The 16,754-nt window shown below is 38.1% G+C and overlaps 1 protein-coding gene across 4 annotated transcripts in view; it reads left to right on the forward strand.

The window, feature by feature from the left end:
* The window catches only part of Arl15 (ADP ribosylation factor like GTPase 15), a 369,445-nt gene that overhangs the window by 125,749 nt on the left and 226,942 nt on the right, over nt 1-16,754 (forward strand). For all 4 annotated transcript variants that reach the window (XM_027401436.2, XM_027401437.2, XM_027401438.2 and 1 more), the window contains one exon: nt 14,538-14,597. In XM_027401436.2, coding sequence (XP_027257237.2) covers nt 14,538-14,597 — 60 coding nt within the window. The remainder of the gene's footprint in view (nt 1-14,537; nt 14,598-16,754) is intronic.

The following is a 16,754-nucleotide window of genomic DNA, read 5'->3' on the forward strand; positions in this document are numbered from 1 at the left end:
AGTGATGGCAGTAAATACTCTGTGGGTTGCAAGACAGTTCCCACAGCAAGGGGTTACCTAACCCCAAATGCCATCATCAACAGGTTGAGAAGCCCTACCTAGGCCATCAGCACTCCCTAACTCTTCCTCTGCTGCCAATGAGATGAAAAGATGAGTCTGCATTCAATACAATAATGGAAGAATGGTTGTAGGTGAGGAAAAGAGCAACTAAGGTAGCATTGCTCATCAGGAAAAAGCAAGGCAAGATGTTTTTTGGGGAAGATAAAAATGTAGCTCTTTCTGCCCAATTTTTGGACACTTGCCATTATATACTAGAGTGACAGTGACTGGACAGTAGTCTGGCTGGGCATGTAGTCCACTGATCAAAAAGGCAATTAAATTCCCATCTAGGATTTTTTTTTTTAAAGGCATTATCAGTGTTCCCTGATGCTAGGCAGAGGTGGGATGTATCGTAAAGTTTTCCCCATTGGATTTGAAGCTGATAAGTAAGCCAAACTAGTAAGCAGGGTCAAGAGATTAGGGTAGGAGAAGAAAGAGAAGTAATAGTTATGTGAACTTAGCAGTGTACACCAGGGGAGGGCCTCCTAAAACGATGTTTCTGCATGGCTATCTATGTTTCATGGCATGCCAGGTGACAAATAATAAGAGAGAGACTGATTCTTGACAAACTTTTTGCACCAAACAATTTGCACCAAATTCAGAAATGTTAGCTTTTCTCTGTAGCGTAGAGAGACATTGGGCAAGGAGACAACACACTCAGATGTCCATCTGAGAACGATGAGGCTGGTCATGATTCGGGGAGTGAACTGTGAGGAGCACTGCTGGAGAAGGATGAGGCTGGTCATGATTCAGGGTGTGAACTGTGAGAGCACTGCTGGAGAAGGATGAGGCTGGTCATGATTCAGGGTGTGAACTGTGAGGAGCACTGCTGGAGAAGGATGAGGCTGGTCATGATTCAGGGTGTGAACTGTGAGGAGCACTGCTGGAGAAGGATGAGGCTGGCCATGATTCGGGGTGTGAACTGTGAGGAGCACTTCTGGAGAAGGATGAGGCTGGTCATGATTCAGGGTGTGAACTGTGAGGAGCACTGCTGGAGAAGGATGAGGCTGGTCATGATTCAGGGTGTGAACTGTGAGGAGCACTGCTGGAGAAGGATGAGGCTGGCCATGATTCAGGGTGTGAACTGTGAGGAGCACTGCTGGAGAAGGATGAGGCTGGTCATGATTCAGGGTGTGAACTGTGAGGAGCACTGCTGGAGAAGGATGAGGCTGGCCATGATTCAGGGTGTGAACTGTGAGGAGCACTGCTGGAGAAGGATGAGGCTGGCCATGATTCAGGGTGTGAACTGTGAGGAGCACTGCTGGAGAAGGATGAGGCTGGTCATGATTCAGGGTGTGAACTGTGAGGAGCACTGCTGGAGAAGGATGAGGCTGGTCATGATTCAGGGTGTGAACTGTGAGGAGCACTGCTGGAGAAGGATGAGGCTGGCCATGATTCAGGGGAGTGAACTGTGAGGAGCACTGCTGGAGAAGGATGAGGCTGGTCATGATTCGGGGTGTGAACTGTGAGGAGCACTGCTGGAGAAGGATGAGGCTGGCCATGATTCAGGGTGTGAACTGTGAGGAGCACTGCTGGAGAAGGATGAGGCTGGTCATGATTCAGGGTGTGAACTGTGAGAGCACTGCTGGAGAAGGATGAGGCTGGTCATGATTCAGGGTGTGAACTGTGAGGAGCACTGCTGGAGAAGGATGAGGCTGGCCATGATTCAGGGTGTGAACTGTGAGGAGCACTGCTGGAGAAGGATGAGGCTGGCCATGATTCAGGGTGTGAACTGTGAGGAGCACTGCTGGAGAAGGATGAGGCTGGCCATGATTCAGGGTGTGAACTGTGAGGAGCACTGCTGGAGAAGGATGAGGCTGGTCATGATTCAGGGTGTGAACTGTGAGGAGCACTGCTGGAGAAGGATGAGGCTGGCCATGATTCAGGGTGTGAACTGTGAGGAGCACTGCTGGAGAAGGATGAGGCTGGTCATGATTCAGGGTGTGAACTGTGAGGAGCACTGCTGGAGGCAGAGGCAGTAGATGATGATGATCATGGCACACTTGAGGTGATGAAGGCCTTAGGTGAGGCAAACAAAGAAAAAATGAAGAGTAGAGAGTGACTAGAACAGTGATTGAGGGAATTGGCAGGGCTTGGTCATCTGTTGGCTTTGGAAGAGGAAAAAGAGCCAACAATGACTCAGTTCCTGGCTTAGCTGATGGGTGGATGATGAAATCATAAACCAAGGTTTCTTAAGTAGGAAAAATATTGGTGATCAGGGAACTTCACATCAGTTCAGCTCAGGTTTAGTGAAAACTAAGTTAGAAAAATAAGTGCAGATTTCAAGACCTTTTTAGATCTTAGAATTGTAGATTCAAAAGACAATGGATCTTAAAGAAATACATATGTATATATGCCTAATAAAGGGTGGGTGAGAGAGGTATCAGGAGTAATTAGTGGTGAATTTGCAGAGATTGAGCATGGTTTTGGTTTACAGCCACTTTCCCCAGGACTCCTGAGGGGCTTCCTCCTTACCACCCCCCCACCCCCCTGACAGCTCTGTAGTCCTTCAGTCAGTGCCCATCAACTGCTTCATCCACATGCCTGCCTCACCTCTCAGCTCTTCCTAAGCTACCAAGGGTAGACAGCACATCTTACTTGATACTATATAAACAGAGGTAGGCGCAAAGCTTGTATATAGATGTAGACATTTGTTGAATGAATAAGCTAGTGACAATAGATTTAGTCTACATAGAGTGTTTACCTAAACTACCTTCTGTGAGACTTATATTTATTGATAGGTAAGAATCATTTCCTTCCTTCCTTCCTTCCTTCCTTCCTTCCTTCCTTCCTTCCTTCCTTCCTTCCTTCCTTCCTTCCTTCCAAAGTTGAAATCTTTTGAGTAATGTGTTATGAAGTTATATAAACACCATTAGCTTTGTAATTCCTTTCAAGCAAAGTAACTTCCAAAGTAAGTGTAAGAGCAACAAAATGTATCATTTTCTTCACTTATCAGTCATCATCTAGCACTATTTCTGGAAGAGAAGTTTTGAATTACAATGTAAAAGTTATCTGCAAATAATTTTGTAATTTATTTGTAAATTTTAACATGTCCTATATTTGTTTTCATTAAATTATTAAGTAATTTATATTTTCCTTCTACTGGAACCAATCATAACATTTGTGCTAGCTGATTTTCTGATGAATTAGATAGTAAGTTGGCTAATGTTTTGGATATCAAAATTCTGTTAAGTTGCAGCTATCTTGAGCTTGGCACAGTGCCTTTTTGGAGGCCTCTTTGGAGGCTCTTGCCATCAAGAAGTTTATATTGGGTTTGGAAGATAAGTTTTCAAGTGGTAAAATGGTTCACACTTGACTGTTGATGTATGTCAGGTCCTGTACTAAGATACTGTGATGTATGTCATACTTGATGGTATAGGCATGAAAATTACATGTGATTTTTAGCTTGGGAGATCAAAGAAGGCTTCTGAGTGAACATTATATTTGAAAAGTGCCTCACTTGATGGTTAGGATTCTAAGCCATGACTAATGGGACAAGGATATTTGGGATCTAAAACAGATGATTCAGAGAAAATCTTTGTTACTGGTCAAGGTTCATGGTACAAGGATGTAAGAAGTGCTGGAGTTTGGGCTAGAGAATGTTGGGCACCTGTAATATGAAGAGATGAACCAACAGACACAATAATTTGGTGATAATGAGTTAGGAGCACATGTGTTCAATACTGTAAAGTGGCAGTCATATTGGGTGATGGAACAAGAAAATTCAATAATGACTAAAGTTTCTATCTTGATGTTTGGGGAAAATTGTAGAAAGAAGTAGAAAAACCATGACAGGCAGTTTTCAAGTAAAAGTTTCCAGTTTTCAAGAAAAATGGAAAGGTTGGCTTGGTATATTCCATTTTTTTTTTGTTGTTAGTGGGACATCTAGTAATGTTTGAAACACTGGTTAGGAGTTTCAAGTGACAAGTACGGATTTGGGAGACTCCTGAGACATGGCTTTGAAAGATGTAGTCTGGAAATAATGAGTAGAAGGAAGGGGCCTAAGCACTAGCTGCATTTCCATCATCCATTTTATTGAGTCTGCCACCTAGTTATGCAGTAACACTGTGCCAGTTAACAAGTCAAACACCCCCATCCTTGAGAACTTATTTTCTTGTGTCTTGGTTTTTAAACAAGAATCTTTTTTTTTTTTTTTTTTTTTTTTTTGAGACAGCGTTTCTCTGTGTAGCTTTTGAGCCTGTCCTGGAACTTACTCTGAAGACCAGCCTGACCTTGAACTGGCAGAGATCAGCCCTACTCTGCCTCCCCAGTATTGGGATTAAAGGCATGTGCCATCACCACCTGGTCCCCTCTTTTTAAAGATTTATTTATTTATTTTCTGAATATGTATAACCTTATTTCAGAAGAGGGCATCAGATCCCACTATAGATGGTTATGGTCCACCATGTGATTGCTGAGAACTGAACTCAGGTCCTCTGGAAGAGCAGCTAGTGCTCTTAAGCACCGAGCCATCTCCCCAGCTCCCTTGTTAAAGAATCTTAATCCAGGCATTTCTATATAATATCATATAAGTCACTTACAACCAAGAAGTCAAAAAATCAAAAGTCAAGTCGGACATCTGAAAAAAGGGTCCTTGGTCATGGTAGTAATATGATAAATAATGATAGTGATAGCACAGTTTTAGTAGATTATTAGGATAGATGCCAGCCAGAGGACAAGGAAGTGGTATGTGAGAAATGGTAATGAGGTATACAGACTAATCATTGGTAGCAATATGATAATGATAGTGATTGAACAGTTTTAGTAGATTATTAGGATAGCTACCACCCAGAACACAAGGAAGTAGTATGTGTGAAATGGTAATGAGTTATACAAACTAATCATTACTACTTGGTTCTTTGTAAGATTACATAGAAACTATTTTAGGAAGTAGTATGTGTGAAATGGTAATGAGTTATACAGACTAATAATTACTATTTGGTTCTTTGTAAGATTACATAGAAACTATTTTTTTCAGGATAGAAAAACAAAGAGAAGGTGTTATGGACATTTGTTTCAAAATGGGCTGGTCTTGTGAGTATTCTTAGAGATATCTATAGGCATCACCCTCTGAGAATAAAGAAAAGTGTGAGGGGTTCAAGGAAGGATAGAAAGAACATGAATGATTAAAGTTTTCTGATTCTCATCCAGATATAATAATCAGAACTGATTTAACCTCCTAAAACAAATTAAAAATAGTTACCCCATGAGAATACTGGGGGGAAAAAACTTAAAAGAACAAAACAGACAAAACTGTTTTCATAGAAAGTATCAGGCAGATTACCCAGTCAGGAAGCAAGCAGAAGAGCAATGAAAAGGGGAACAAGAATAGAAGGAACAAACTGGGCATAAGTAGCAAGGTGATATACTCAACCATCACCAGCAACAATTAAATGTAAATGACCTAAACTTCTCAATTAAGGCTGAATGGCTATGACCAACTTAAAAAAAAAAATGAAAGATTCAACTGAGTATTGACTTTAGGGAACAAATCTTAAATATAAATACAAAGAGCTTAAAGTAAACAAATAGAAAAATATAGAAGCCCAATAGTATAAAACAAAAAATTGGGACCATTATATCAATGTCAGGCAGTGTAAACTTCAGAGCAAAGAGTAATGCAGAGAACAACCAAGTTTATTTCATAGTGATGAGGGATCATTTTAATCAAGAAAACTGAGGAGTTATGTACCTAACACTAGATCTTCAAAATGCACAAAACAAAAAATGATAGAATATCAGAGTGAAGTAAACAAATGCACAGTTAAAATGAGAAATTTCTCTTTCACCAATTGATAGTTATGGGCTGGTAATCAGCCTGGATACAATAGACTTGAACAACACTGTCCCCCAACATGATGTATGTGGTTAACTTTTACATATCTCTCCAGCTAACCACAGAAGACATCCATTTTTCCCAAATGCCTTTGAACATGTACTAAATTAAATAATTATCTACTATAATGCAGAAAACAAGTGTCAGTTAGTTTAGATCAACTTCAGTGATAAGAAATATATTTTTCAGACTATAATGAGAATAATCCAGCCCTTAAACATTGTTTTCTGCAAAGTTCATGCTGGAGAACCACAAAATGGATTTGACTGAGGAACCCCTCCCCCCAGAATATTACACATGCAAAAATCTTTATAGTGTTTTAAGTAAGTTTACGTGGTCCACAGACTATGGGTTGGAATTCATTAACAAAAACATCATCAGGAGACAGTTTCCAAATATTTGAAAACTAGCTTGTTTCTAGCTCACCTCTAGAGTAAGAACTCAAAAGAGCAACTCATCTTGCACCAAATGACAACTTATCAGAATTTGTGATATTCCTCTTTTTGTATTTTTTTCTCTTTTTGTATTTTTAAATTTAATTTTTTTTATTTTATATCTCCACCACAGTTTCCCCTTTCTCCTCTCTTCCCATCCCCCCCCAAGCAGAATTTTGGGTGAAATTTATAAAAATGAGTACTAGTATTAGAAAAGAAGGAACTCGGGGCTGGAGAGATGGCTCAGAGGTTAAGAAAACTTGTTATTGCAGGGAACCTGGGTTCATTTCCCAGCGGTACCTTACAACCAGTCATATCTCCAGTTCTAGGAATTCCACCATCCTCTACTAACACCAGGCATGCATGTGGTACACAAACAGACTTACACTCAAAAAACTCATACACGTAAATAAATATTGAAGGAAGAAAGGAAGGAAAGAAGGAAGGGACACGTCAATAGTCTTAGCTTCTTCAAAGAGAAAGAAAAAGAACTGGTTAAATTCTAAATAGAAGAACAGAAATAATAAAGATAAAAGTAAAGACTAATGAAGGTAATTAATAATAGAAGGGATAAATGAAACCAGAAACTGATTTCTATTTTTAAAAGATGAATCCAGTTGATATGGCTTAGCTACATGGATCAGGGAGAATTTAAAAAGATATAAATTGTCAGTACTTTACAAATGACAGAACAATATACATTATTTAATTATTCAGAGAGTAAGAAGAGAATATTAACACTAACTTTCTGCCAGTGGGTTTGATAATTTGGATGAAGTGGCTACTTCTTTGAAAGACAAACCTCTAGCCACGCTCAAGAAGTAGTAGAGAATCCTGACATAGTCTTTGTCTACTAAAGAAATTGAAATTAGCCGGGCGTTGGTGGCGCAAGCCTTTTATCCCAGCACTCTGGAGGCAGAGGCAGGCAGATCTCTGTGAGTTTGAGGCCAGCCTGGTCTCTAGAGCGAGTGCCAGGATAGGCTCCAAAGCTACACAGAGAAACCCTGTCTCGGAAAAACCAAAAAAAAAAAAAAAAGAAAAGAAATTGAAATTATAGTTGAGGAAACTCAAGTTGGCATCATTGATGGATACTGCCAAACATTTTGCAGGGGTGGGGGGTGGGGGTAAAGAAAAAATGTCAGTTTTCTGTATTTTCTAGACAATTGGAGTGAAAACTTAACATTTCCTTTATAAAACCAGCATTAACCAATATACTAAAATCAGATAATGACATTGCAAAAAGGCTACAGATTATCTCTCATGTACACAGATGCCAAATTTCAAAACAATATCAAATATAACAACATATTAGTAGGATGTTATAACTAAGTTACATCTATCCTAGGAATGCAAAGTTGGTTTTACATGAAAATTTCAGTCTGGAGTTAAGTGTGTAGCTTAGTAATTGAATGCTTATCTAGCAGGTACCAAACCTCAGGTTAAATCCCCCATGCCATCAAGAAGAAAAAAAATTTAATTTTCAATATCTGTAAATGAAAAACTCTGAAATCCCTGATGAGATTTAAGATTTCCAACATCAATTTCTGATAAAACTTCTCAACATAGTAAGAAATAGAAAGAAATAGCAGGCCTAATATAGGCAAACTTGCAGTTTGTTATAAGTTACTAATATAAAAGAAACTATATGTTTAAAGCAATTCCTTAAAACATTGTTTATAAGTAAAACTTTAAAGCAATGTAAATGCCCTAAAGCAAGGGAGCTTGTTAAATCGAATTTGAAACCACAATTGAAATGGTTGACATTGGCACATCTATACTGTCTTCTGTTATAGAAAATGAAAAAATTAAATTCGCATTCATTTTTAAAAATTAGTCTATAGAAATATATGCATATGAATGTAAACTGGGAATGAATATATAAAAATAATGTGTCTGTTGATGTGGTATGAGGAAATTTTATTGTTCTAAATTATTTCTCTGTTTTATAATGTTTTGAAAATATAAATCAAATTAGGATGAAATAATTGTTTTTAACAATTAAGAAGAGGGTCTTTGTTAAGCCTGGGTTTCTTAGGAATTGATAGCAATCCCTGAGAAGGGCAGGTCCACCCAGTTTCAGCAAAGCAAGCATGCCTGCTTTTTTTCCAGGAAGAAAGGGAATCCAAATTTTATTGGATCGTTAACTTCAACCATCTTTTAGCTTTGACATAATTTTTAAAAGATACTTAAATTGTCAAAACTCAAAGGGCCAAGAAATCCTCCAGAAGGCAGTAGCTGTTGAAAGAGAGAGAAGCTGGCTGGGTAGCTTCTTCTGAGGACTAAAAACAAAAACCAGTTCTGTTTGAGTGAGCACCTTGCCTGTGGACCTACTATGAGTTTGTTAACAGCTATTGTTAAGCTGTAGTTTATTTTGATTTTCATTGTTGAACCAGAAGAATGGAATCCAAAGGCTTAGAATAATGTATTGATAGAGCTCAAGAACTAAGTACTTTGAATTGAAAAAGATTGTTGAAAATCTCTTTCTGGATCGATACATATACAGTATTTTTTGCTCTTGAAAAAATACCAGTGGTCAAAGCTAGTGGCAGTTTGAAAGGAAGACAGAAAAAGTTCCGAGGAAGTTGAATGAAGTGTTTAAAATAACTTCAGTATTAGCCACATATGGGTTAACCAGAGAAACAAGTTAAACAGTAAATTTTGGTATCTGCAAAAGGATTGTGCTTTATAAATGCCAGTAGATCAAATTTCCTTTTATGATGTTGAAATCCTATTGAGAAGAATTTTGCTGGATTTTTGTCCAAACATCACAAAGCCATCATGGCATAAATAATGCTTTTGGTCTTGGTCAAGACCACCAGATCTCTGGAATGCCGTTCCCTTCATTCTTCAGAGGGATCCAGGAACTCCAGGAGCACACATGAAATATCCGAGTGCATGTGTGCAGGCTTGGGGGAGGGGGAGATGAGGATCTGGGGTGTAGGCCCAAGTAAAACATTTATGTGTAACACATAATGAATAAAAATAGACTGACCTTCCTCCCCAAACTAGTTTTGTTACAATTCCAGGAATACTTTCCCTGTAAAAAACTTTCAAATCCATCTCCCCTGTATTACAGGTTTTGCTAGATTTAAGGATTGCAAAACGTTGACTGAGAGGCTAAGCAAACAATTATTTCCCCAAAGAGTTACCAAGTAATAGATATATTAAAATTTGTGAGGTTAAATCTTAAGAGAGGTTTCAGGCTTGCTAATGTAGCTTAGATATGCCAGGAAAAAAAGAGTGGGCAACGTAGGCTTCCGGCTTCCTGCTATAGAATGGTGCCCAGAGAGACCTACCCTTGAGGTCTTCTTCAGCCAAACACTAGAGGCCATTAAGATTTGACTCAGCTGCTACTTTTATTTCCTCCTTCGTGTTGAATATAAATAAGGGAATCTAATTTTAGAGGAAATCTTAAAGAGCTCATCTGGGCTGCTTATAGCCTAGTTGTAGTTGAGGTTTCAAGGCCAAAGCCATATGGAATTGTGGCAGGAGAATCTGAGCACTCTGGGAGTGCCTTGTCACATGAGCACAGACTCCGAGGGAAGCCATTGGAGGTTTTCATGCTGCCAGGACCCAGTTAGTTGGAAGTTACCACTCCCTTCCCAAGTTCGAGGTCTTCTTAATAATGTCTAGCAAGAAGAGCTTTCTAAACTCATGGTATTATTTTTGTTCCAGTAATAATAATAATAATAATAATAATAATAATAATAATAATAATAATAATAATAATAATAATGTTTAGCTATGAAAAAAATTAATGTGGATTGCTCATGTCAAATTATTAATAGACACAACAGAAAATCAATTATGGGTTTATTAGTCACACATGTTGCCCTGTAAGAGCCGTCATCTCTCACTCAATAGTAAAAACATCAGTGTGAATCTTCCTGCCCACTGCTGCCTGCCGGAATCAAAGTACTATATGGCCCTGGTGGCAAGACCTAGGTTCAAGTATTCCACGTAGCACTTAGCTTCCCTTTCTTCTTGGGACAGTGTACTGGGGTTGCCACAGCAGGTAACCAGCAACTTTGGGATCTGGAGGGAACATATATTTTTTAAAACCCAGAAAAGGCTTCCCTGATAAAAATCAAACAGCTAGTAATGGATGGAACCAAGATTTGAACCCAGACTTTCATACTCTGTAACCCATGCTTTTATTCCTTAACACAATCCTTGGAGAGTTTTTGATGGTTTGACTTTTTTCTGACTCTACTAATTTTATTAACTCTTCACCTCATCCAACCCATCGTAAACAGAAATAACATATAGTGTGGTTTCTTTTTTTCTTCTTGGTTGGATGTCTGTGAACTGAAAATATTGCTTTACCCTTTTAGTTCTTCTGTTTATTTTTTGCAAATATTTAGAATAACCAACATAGAGAAATACTGTTTCTCTTCCATGGAAAGTTCATTTTTTATTTATTTATTTTTTGCATCGGTGATCTGGACCTTTTTTTCTAAGCAGCAATTACCATAGCTGAATATAAGAATGATATGGAGACCATAGTATGGGAGACCGTGAATACATTTGCAGAATAAATCTAGCTACACATGTTCATTCTGGGGAGAAAGCATTTATGAGTATTCTGCAGAAACATTTATATGCCTATAAATAAGATTACTTGGTTCCTTTACTTAACATCAACATTTGATACTTTTGTAGATAATTTATTGTGGAGGGACTGCAAGAGTTAAAGATAGTAATAGTCCAATTACCTGCCTATTGGATAAATACATGTCTAAAGTTGTATTTTGCATATGGCTATGGCCATTTCTGGAAGGATATTACTTCTCATTTGAGTCCTTGCCTGTTGTCAACTTTTAAGAATCAAAGCTAATTAAACATTATTGGTGTGCTCCATAAGTTTCTTTTTCAAAGTTTGGCCTGCCCTGCTTCTCTGGAAAATCCTTTCTTGAGGGGGTTGTCTTTAACATAACCACTAATAGACTGTTGAGTATTTGCAGAGGCCTTTTGTTTCCAGGATTTCACAATCATTGCTGTTTAATCCATAGAATATCCATGTGAGGTAGGCAGATAAACTCAAGCATCCAAATCTCCTGCAGGGGAATTTTGATGCCTGTAGGAGTATTGTGATTGGCACTGACTGTCCCTGATTTCCCAGAGGCCAGACACCTGGAGAGGCTTTGCTACAGGCCCAGGTACACACAAGCATCACAGGGCATCTCTCTCTCTCTCTCTCTTCTCTCTCTCTCTCTCTCTCTCTCTCTCTCTCTCTCTCTCTCTCTCTCTCTCTCTCTAAGATCCAGTGACTTTCTGCATCTTTAGCCTATAATAGACCCATTACCTATGTAGTCATCATATGATAAGGCTGTGAAGTAGATACTGTCATTACTGTTGTACAAATGAAAAAGTCAGGGCTGGAGATACAGCTCAGTTGTTAAAGGCTAGACTCACAACCAAAATCAAATGAGAAAGTTAAGGCTAGTAGGTTGGTTATACTGGAAGAGCTGGAATGTAAGTCTAGTTCTGTCTGATTCCATAGTCAGTTCTTAAACTATTATCAAATACTGCCTTAAAAATGGAGTGTAAAAATGTCTATGATGAAAAACAAAATTGACAGCCCATCTTGTAGAGGAGGTAGAACAAGGGGAACACTCCTCCATTGCTGATGGGTGTGCAAACTTGTACAGCAACTTTGGAAATCAATATGGCAGTATCTCAGAAAATTGGGAATCAATCCACCTCAAGACCCAGCTATACCACTCTTTGAGTATATGCCCAAAGGATACTCAAACATACCACAAGGACATTTGAACAACTATATTCATAGCAGCCTTATTTGTGATAGCCAGAACCTGGAAACAACCTAGATGTCCCCTTTACCAAAGACTGGATAAAGAAAATGAGGTACATTTACACAATGGAGTATTACTCAGCTGTTAAAAACAATGACATCATGAAATTTGCAAGCAAATGGATGGAATGTGAAAAAAATCATCCTGAGTGAGGTAACCCAGACCCAGAAAGCAAACATGGTTTGTACTCACTCATAAGTGGGTATTAGCTTTAAAGTATAAAGGATAATGCTATGGCCCTCAGACCCAGAGAGGCTCAGTAACAAGGAGGGCTCTCCCTGGGAAGGGGAAATAGAATAGATTTCATCAGTGAACTGGGGACAGGAGGAGTTGGGAACAGGAGGGATCAAGTGAGAGGTGATACTGGGAGAAACAACTGGATTGGGGGTGCGAGGTGGAGACCTAGTTCTTTGTAAAGTTCATGGAATCTGCAAGAGTAACTCAAGCAAAGACTCCTAGTGATGGGGGACACAGAGCCTAAACCAGCCATCTTCTGTAACCAAACAAGGCTTCAGCTGGAGGGATTGGGACACCAATTCAGCCACAAAACCTTTGGCCTACAGCTTGTCCTACTTGCAGAGTGTTTTGGGACCAGAGCCTAGCAGAATCCTCATTGAAGAGACCACAGAGACTTCATCCAGCAACTGATGGGAGCAGATGCAGAATCTCACAGTCAAACATTAGGTAGAACTCAGGGAGTTCTCCCAAGGAGGGGGAGGAAGGTTTGAAGGAACCAGAGGGGTCAGGGACATCATGAAAATATGGCCCACAGAATGAATTGCCCAGGACTCATGGGGTCTCGAAGAGATCAGGTGGCCTGTAAGGGTCTGATCTAGGTTCTCTGTATATATATATTATGACTGAGTAGTTTGGTGGTGTTGTGGGATTTCTAACAGAGGAAATAGGGGGCTGTCACTGACTCTTTCGCCTGCTTATGGGACCTTTTTCTTCTTGTTAGGTTGCCTGATTCAGCCTTGATGTGATGGTGTGTGTCTTGTGTTATCCTAGCTTGTTATGCTGTGTTTGGCTGATATCCCTGGGAAGCCTACTTCTTTCTTACTGGAGACAGTCGGGGTTTGTAGATCTGGGGGGAAGGGAAGGTGCAGGGGGTTCAGGGATAGACTGGGGAGAGGGGAGGGAGGGGAAACTGTGTTCAGGATGTAATATCTGAGATAAAAATAAATGTAATGTAATTTATACCTTATCAAAATGCTGGGAGAACATGGAGAGAAGGCATAAAAAAGATAGGTCATTCTAAAAAGATTCATCCTTTTTATAAGGCAAAGCAATGCCATGTAAATTTTTCTTACCTACAGTATGTCTATTAGAGATTTTCACTTTCCCTACCACCAATCATAACACCCAAGTGAATAACATACCATCTTTACTGGTAGTTTTGTGGGAAAATAACTTTATTTCATTGTAATTGCTCATGTTAACACTGTACCTTGAAACTACTGAAACTACTGAAAATTAGTTTTAAAAATTAATAGGAGTTTCAATTAAAAACAAAGAAAACAAGTCTATGGCAAAGGTACTCAGTTGAAACAAAAGAATCTATTGCAGTATTCCAGGTCCCCAGTCCTCTTTCAAGTCATTGCAAATCTAGTTTCTTGTGACTTCTTTCAGAATTATCCAGTGTTTGTATATCTGTGTTTGCTCATATGTTTGCGTGTGCATACATATATATGTACAATCTCACATGTTCCAACTAAATTGATTGCCTTCACTATGAATAATTAAGCTCTAAGTATATTGTTAATTGTAGAAGTATATTCTTTGAACTTTATCAGTGTTTTATGACATTCTCTTTAAAATTATTTGTGTATAAATAATTATTCATAGTTTTACTTTTAAAGAAAAATGTAAGTATATATTATTGTGTCCTTAAATGAAACACTAACAAATACAAGAAAATTCAAATTTAAGATAGCTAATATTTAAGTGTTTTAATCACCAGTTTCTGGGTTATATATGAGAAAAAAGTTTAATGTATTAATAACTAGATCCTTAGGCTCCAGTAGATTCAGTATTTTCTTTGAAATTTCTTATTTTTTTTCTGTTTGTCTTTCTTCTAATTGATGAAAAGCCAAATAATCATTGTTTGCTAAAAAATAGGGCAATATTTTGAAGGGACGGGGACAGTGTTATTCTGGTTATAATATTCAGTGATGTTTCAGAATAGTAGAAGATAATATAAAGCTATTGTATCTTGGAAATGATGTTTCTGGTATAAATTTGAGCTATGGAGAGTGAGCTTTAGTTTTCCCCAAACATGGGATCTGACTATCTTAAGTGTCTCAATGTAAAAGTCGAGTTGCTAATTCTTCTCTTTCTGTTTTCTAATTTTAGGTTTTAGTATAAAGGCAGTGCCATTCCAGAATGCCATCTTGAATGTAAAAGAACTTGGAGGTATAACTTTTACAATCCTCTCTACATCCACCCTTGACTTTATAAGTTTGCTATTCATGTATTACATGTAATTAAAATGTGATAATTTATTTCAGGTGATTGATTTTTACTTTTTCCTTAATAATATAATTTATAGTAATACTTTCATCCCTTTACATATGGATTAGCAGTTGTCCTAGACTTGTAAGTAATATAAACTTTGCTTTCTTTTGTGTGAATCAAAGGACTGCACACTAATGGCAACTGCCCTGCTATATCATAGCTTTCACTTATTAATTATTCTCAAAGGAAACCTATGAAAAGAATCTAAAAAGTAAATAAGAAATGAGCTACTTAGGGCAAAGAATTGTATTAAAGTGTGAATTTCTACTGCAGGTTCAATTGTATTCAGTCTTTTTAGAATGTATTTGTTCGGATAATAAATCTTTGCCAATGGGTTCTTTGCTGGTCAGGCACATTTATTGGATAGGCTGTACCCCAAAGCATACATCAGTCAGTCTTTCATTTCATTCTCTGGCATTTTTTGGGTTGTGTTTTATGTCAGTCAGGGTCTTAACCCATGCAAATAGATTAACAAAGAAATCAGTCAATTCAGTGAACCTACTAAATTCTCTTAACGGCACAAGAAAATGCCTAGTGCCAGAGTTCAGTATAATATTGGTGAATTTAGTGACTTAGAAAGTTCTCTTCTGTCTTCTTAATCGCTGTGTGATGGTGACCTTACCCTGCTTTTTGTTGTTTTTTTCTCCTTCTCCGTCAAGGTCATTTCTAATTGTGACTTATTTTCAGTGCTATGAAATGGAAACATGCAGCTGTATGTCATCTTGTTAAAGTTTGATGCCTTCTGATATTGTTCAATAAAGTGATGACTGGCCTTTTCAGGTGTCTGTCAGTGTGTCAGCTAACAGTGACTTTTGCAGCACTGATATTGAGCAGCATCTGCAATTGACCAAGTAGAGGTTTCTCTTAAGATGCTTGGTGTTACCATTGGACAATAAAATTCTAGGAACATGAATGTTGATCTTATCTAGAAAGCTGGCAAGCAGTAAAACATAAACTTCCTTGAAATAACTTCTGCTAGCCACTATCCCAGTGACAATATTATTTGTAGCCATTTTAACATCAGAGATCCTAATATAAAATTAGAATCTAACTGTATGGTTTGAAAATTCTCTTGGTTTTAATTATTAGGCTGGGTTTAAAATAATAAAAAAAAAACTTTCATTGAACATTCATCAGAATAAGAAACTGTTCGAATTGGCAAGGTATTTATTGTATGTTTATTTGGGTGAAATAAGTAGTGTATGTTTCTGAACAGTTAAGAAAAATGAATGCAGGGAGTTAACATTAGTAGTTTGAAATTGAAATTGAGTGCAATGAAATATAAAATTGGATGACTGGGGCTATATAGGAGAGGAGTATGTTTTTGTTTTGTTTTGTTCCCTCAAGGAAGTTTATTTTCACTGATAACAAAACTGTGCCCTGACACAATTGATGAGATGAAAATTACAATGGAGAGGATCCCATAGGATTTTGTGGCACATTTTAATTCATAACTTACTGTAAGTAGGTTGAATAACATAGGTATAAGACAGAACCTTGGGCATTGGAATATTTGGCTAGTTCCAGACTAATAATATTTGGGTTTATGCATGCATTAGTGTGGAAGAGCAAATTTCTGGTCTAACCATAGATTAATTTTCCTCCCTCAACTTTCCATTAACCCTCTTTCCATTAAGTAGCCATCTTAGGAAAAAGTAGACCTCAGAGTGCAATTTGTGTATTCTATTTCATAGCCTCAGAGGCAGGTAGCAGAGGGAGTTGATCTTTGATGGGTTGCCCACTTGCTTATTTATTGAAAACTTAGGGAGTAATGTACTCTGTTGTGTCTCACTCTGAAAAGTTGGGCTAGCACATATAAAGAAAATAAGCCTTCCTAGGTTTTAAAGTATATTCTAGGCACCAAGGGAATCAATGTAAGGTGCTGGGCATTTAGAGATAATTATAACAGTGAAACTGAGTTGCCTGGGAACTGCTTGACTAAGTATTCCTAATCTCAGGGGAAAAGATCTGGGTGTTTCAGGACCGCTTTGGGATAGCAGGTGACCTGCATTCACCAGTGCTAGGTTACTCAGAGATAGGGTCATTGGAGTTCAG

The sequence above is a fragment of the Cricetulus griseus genome, chromosome 2, assembly GCF_003668045.3.
Source record: "Cricetulus griseus strain 17A/GY chromosome 2, alternate assembly CriGri-PICRH-1.0, whole genome shotgun sequence".
Classification (NCBI taxonomy): Eukaryota; Metazoa; Chordata; class Mammalia; order Rodentia; family Cricetidae; genus Cricetulus; species Cricetulus griseus.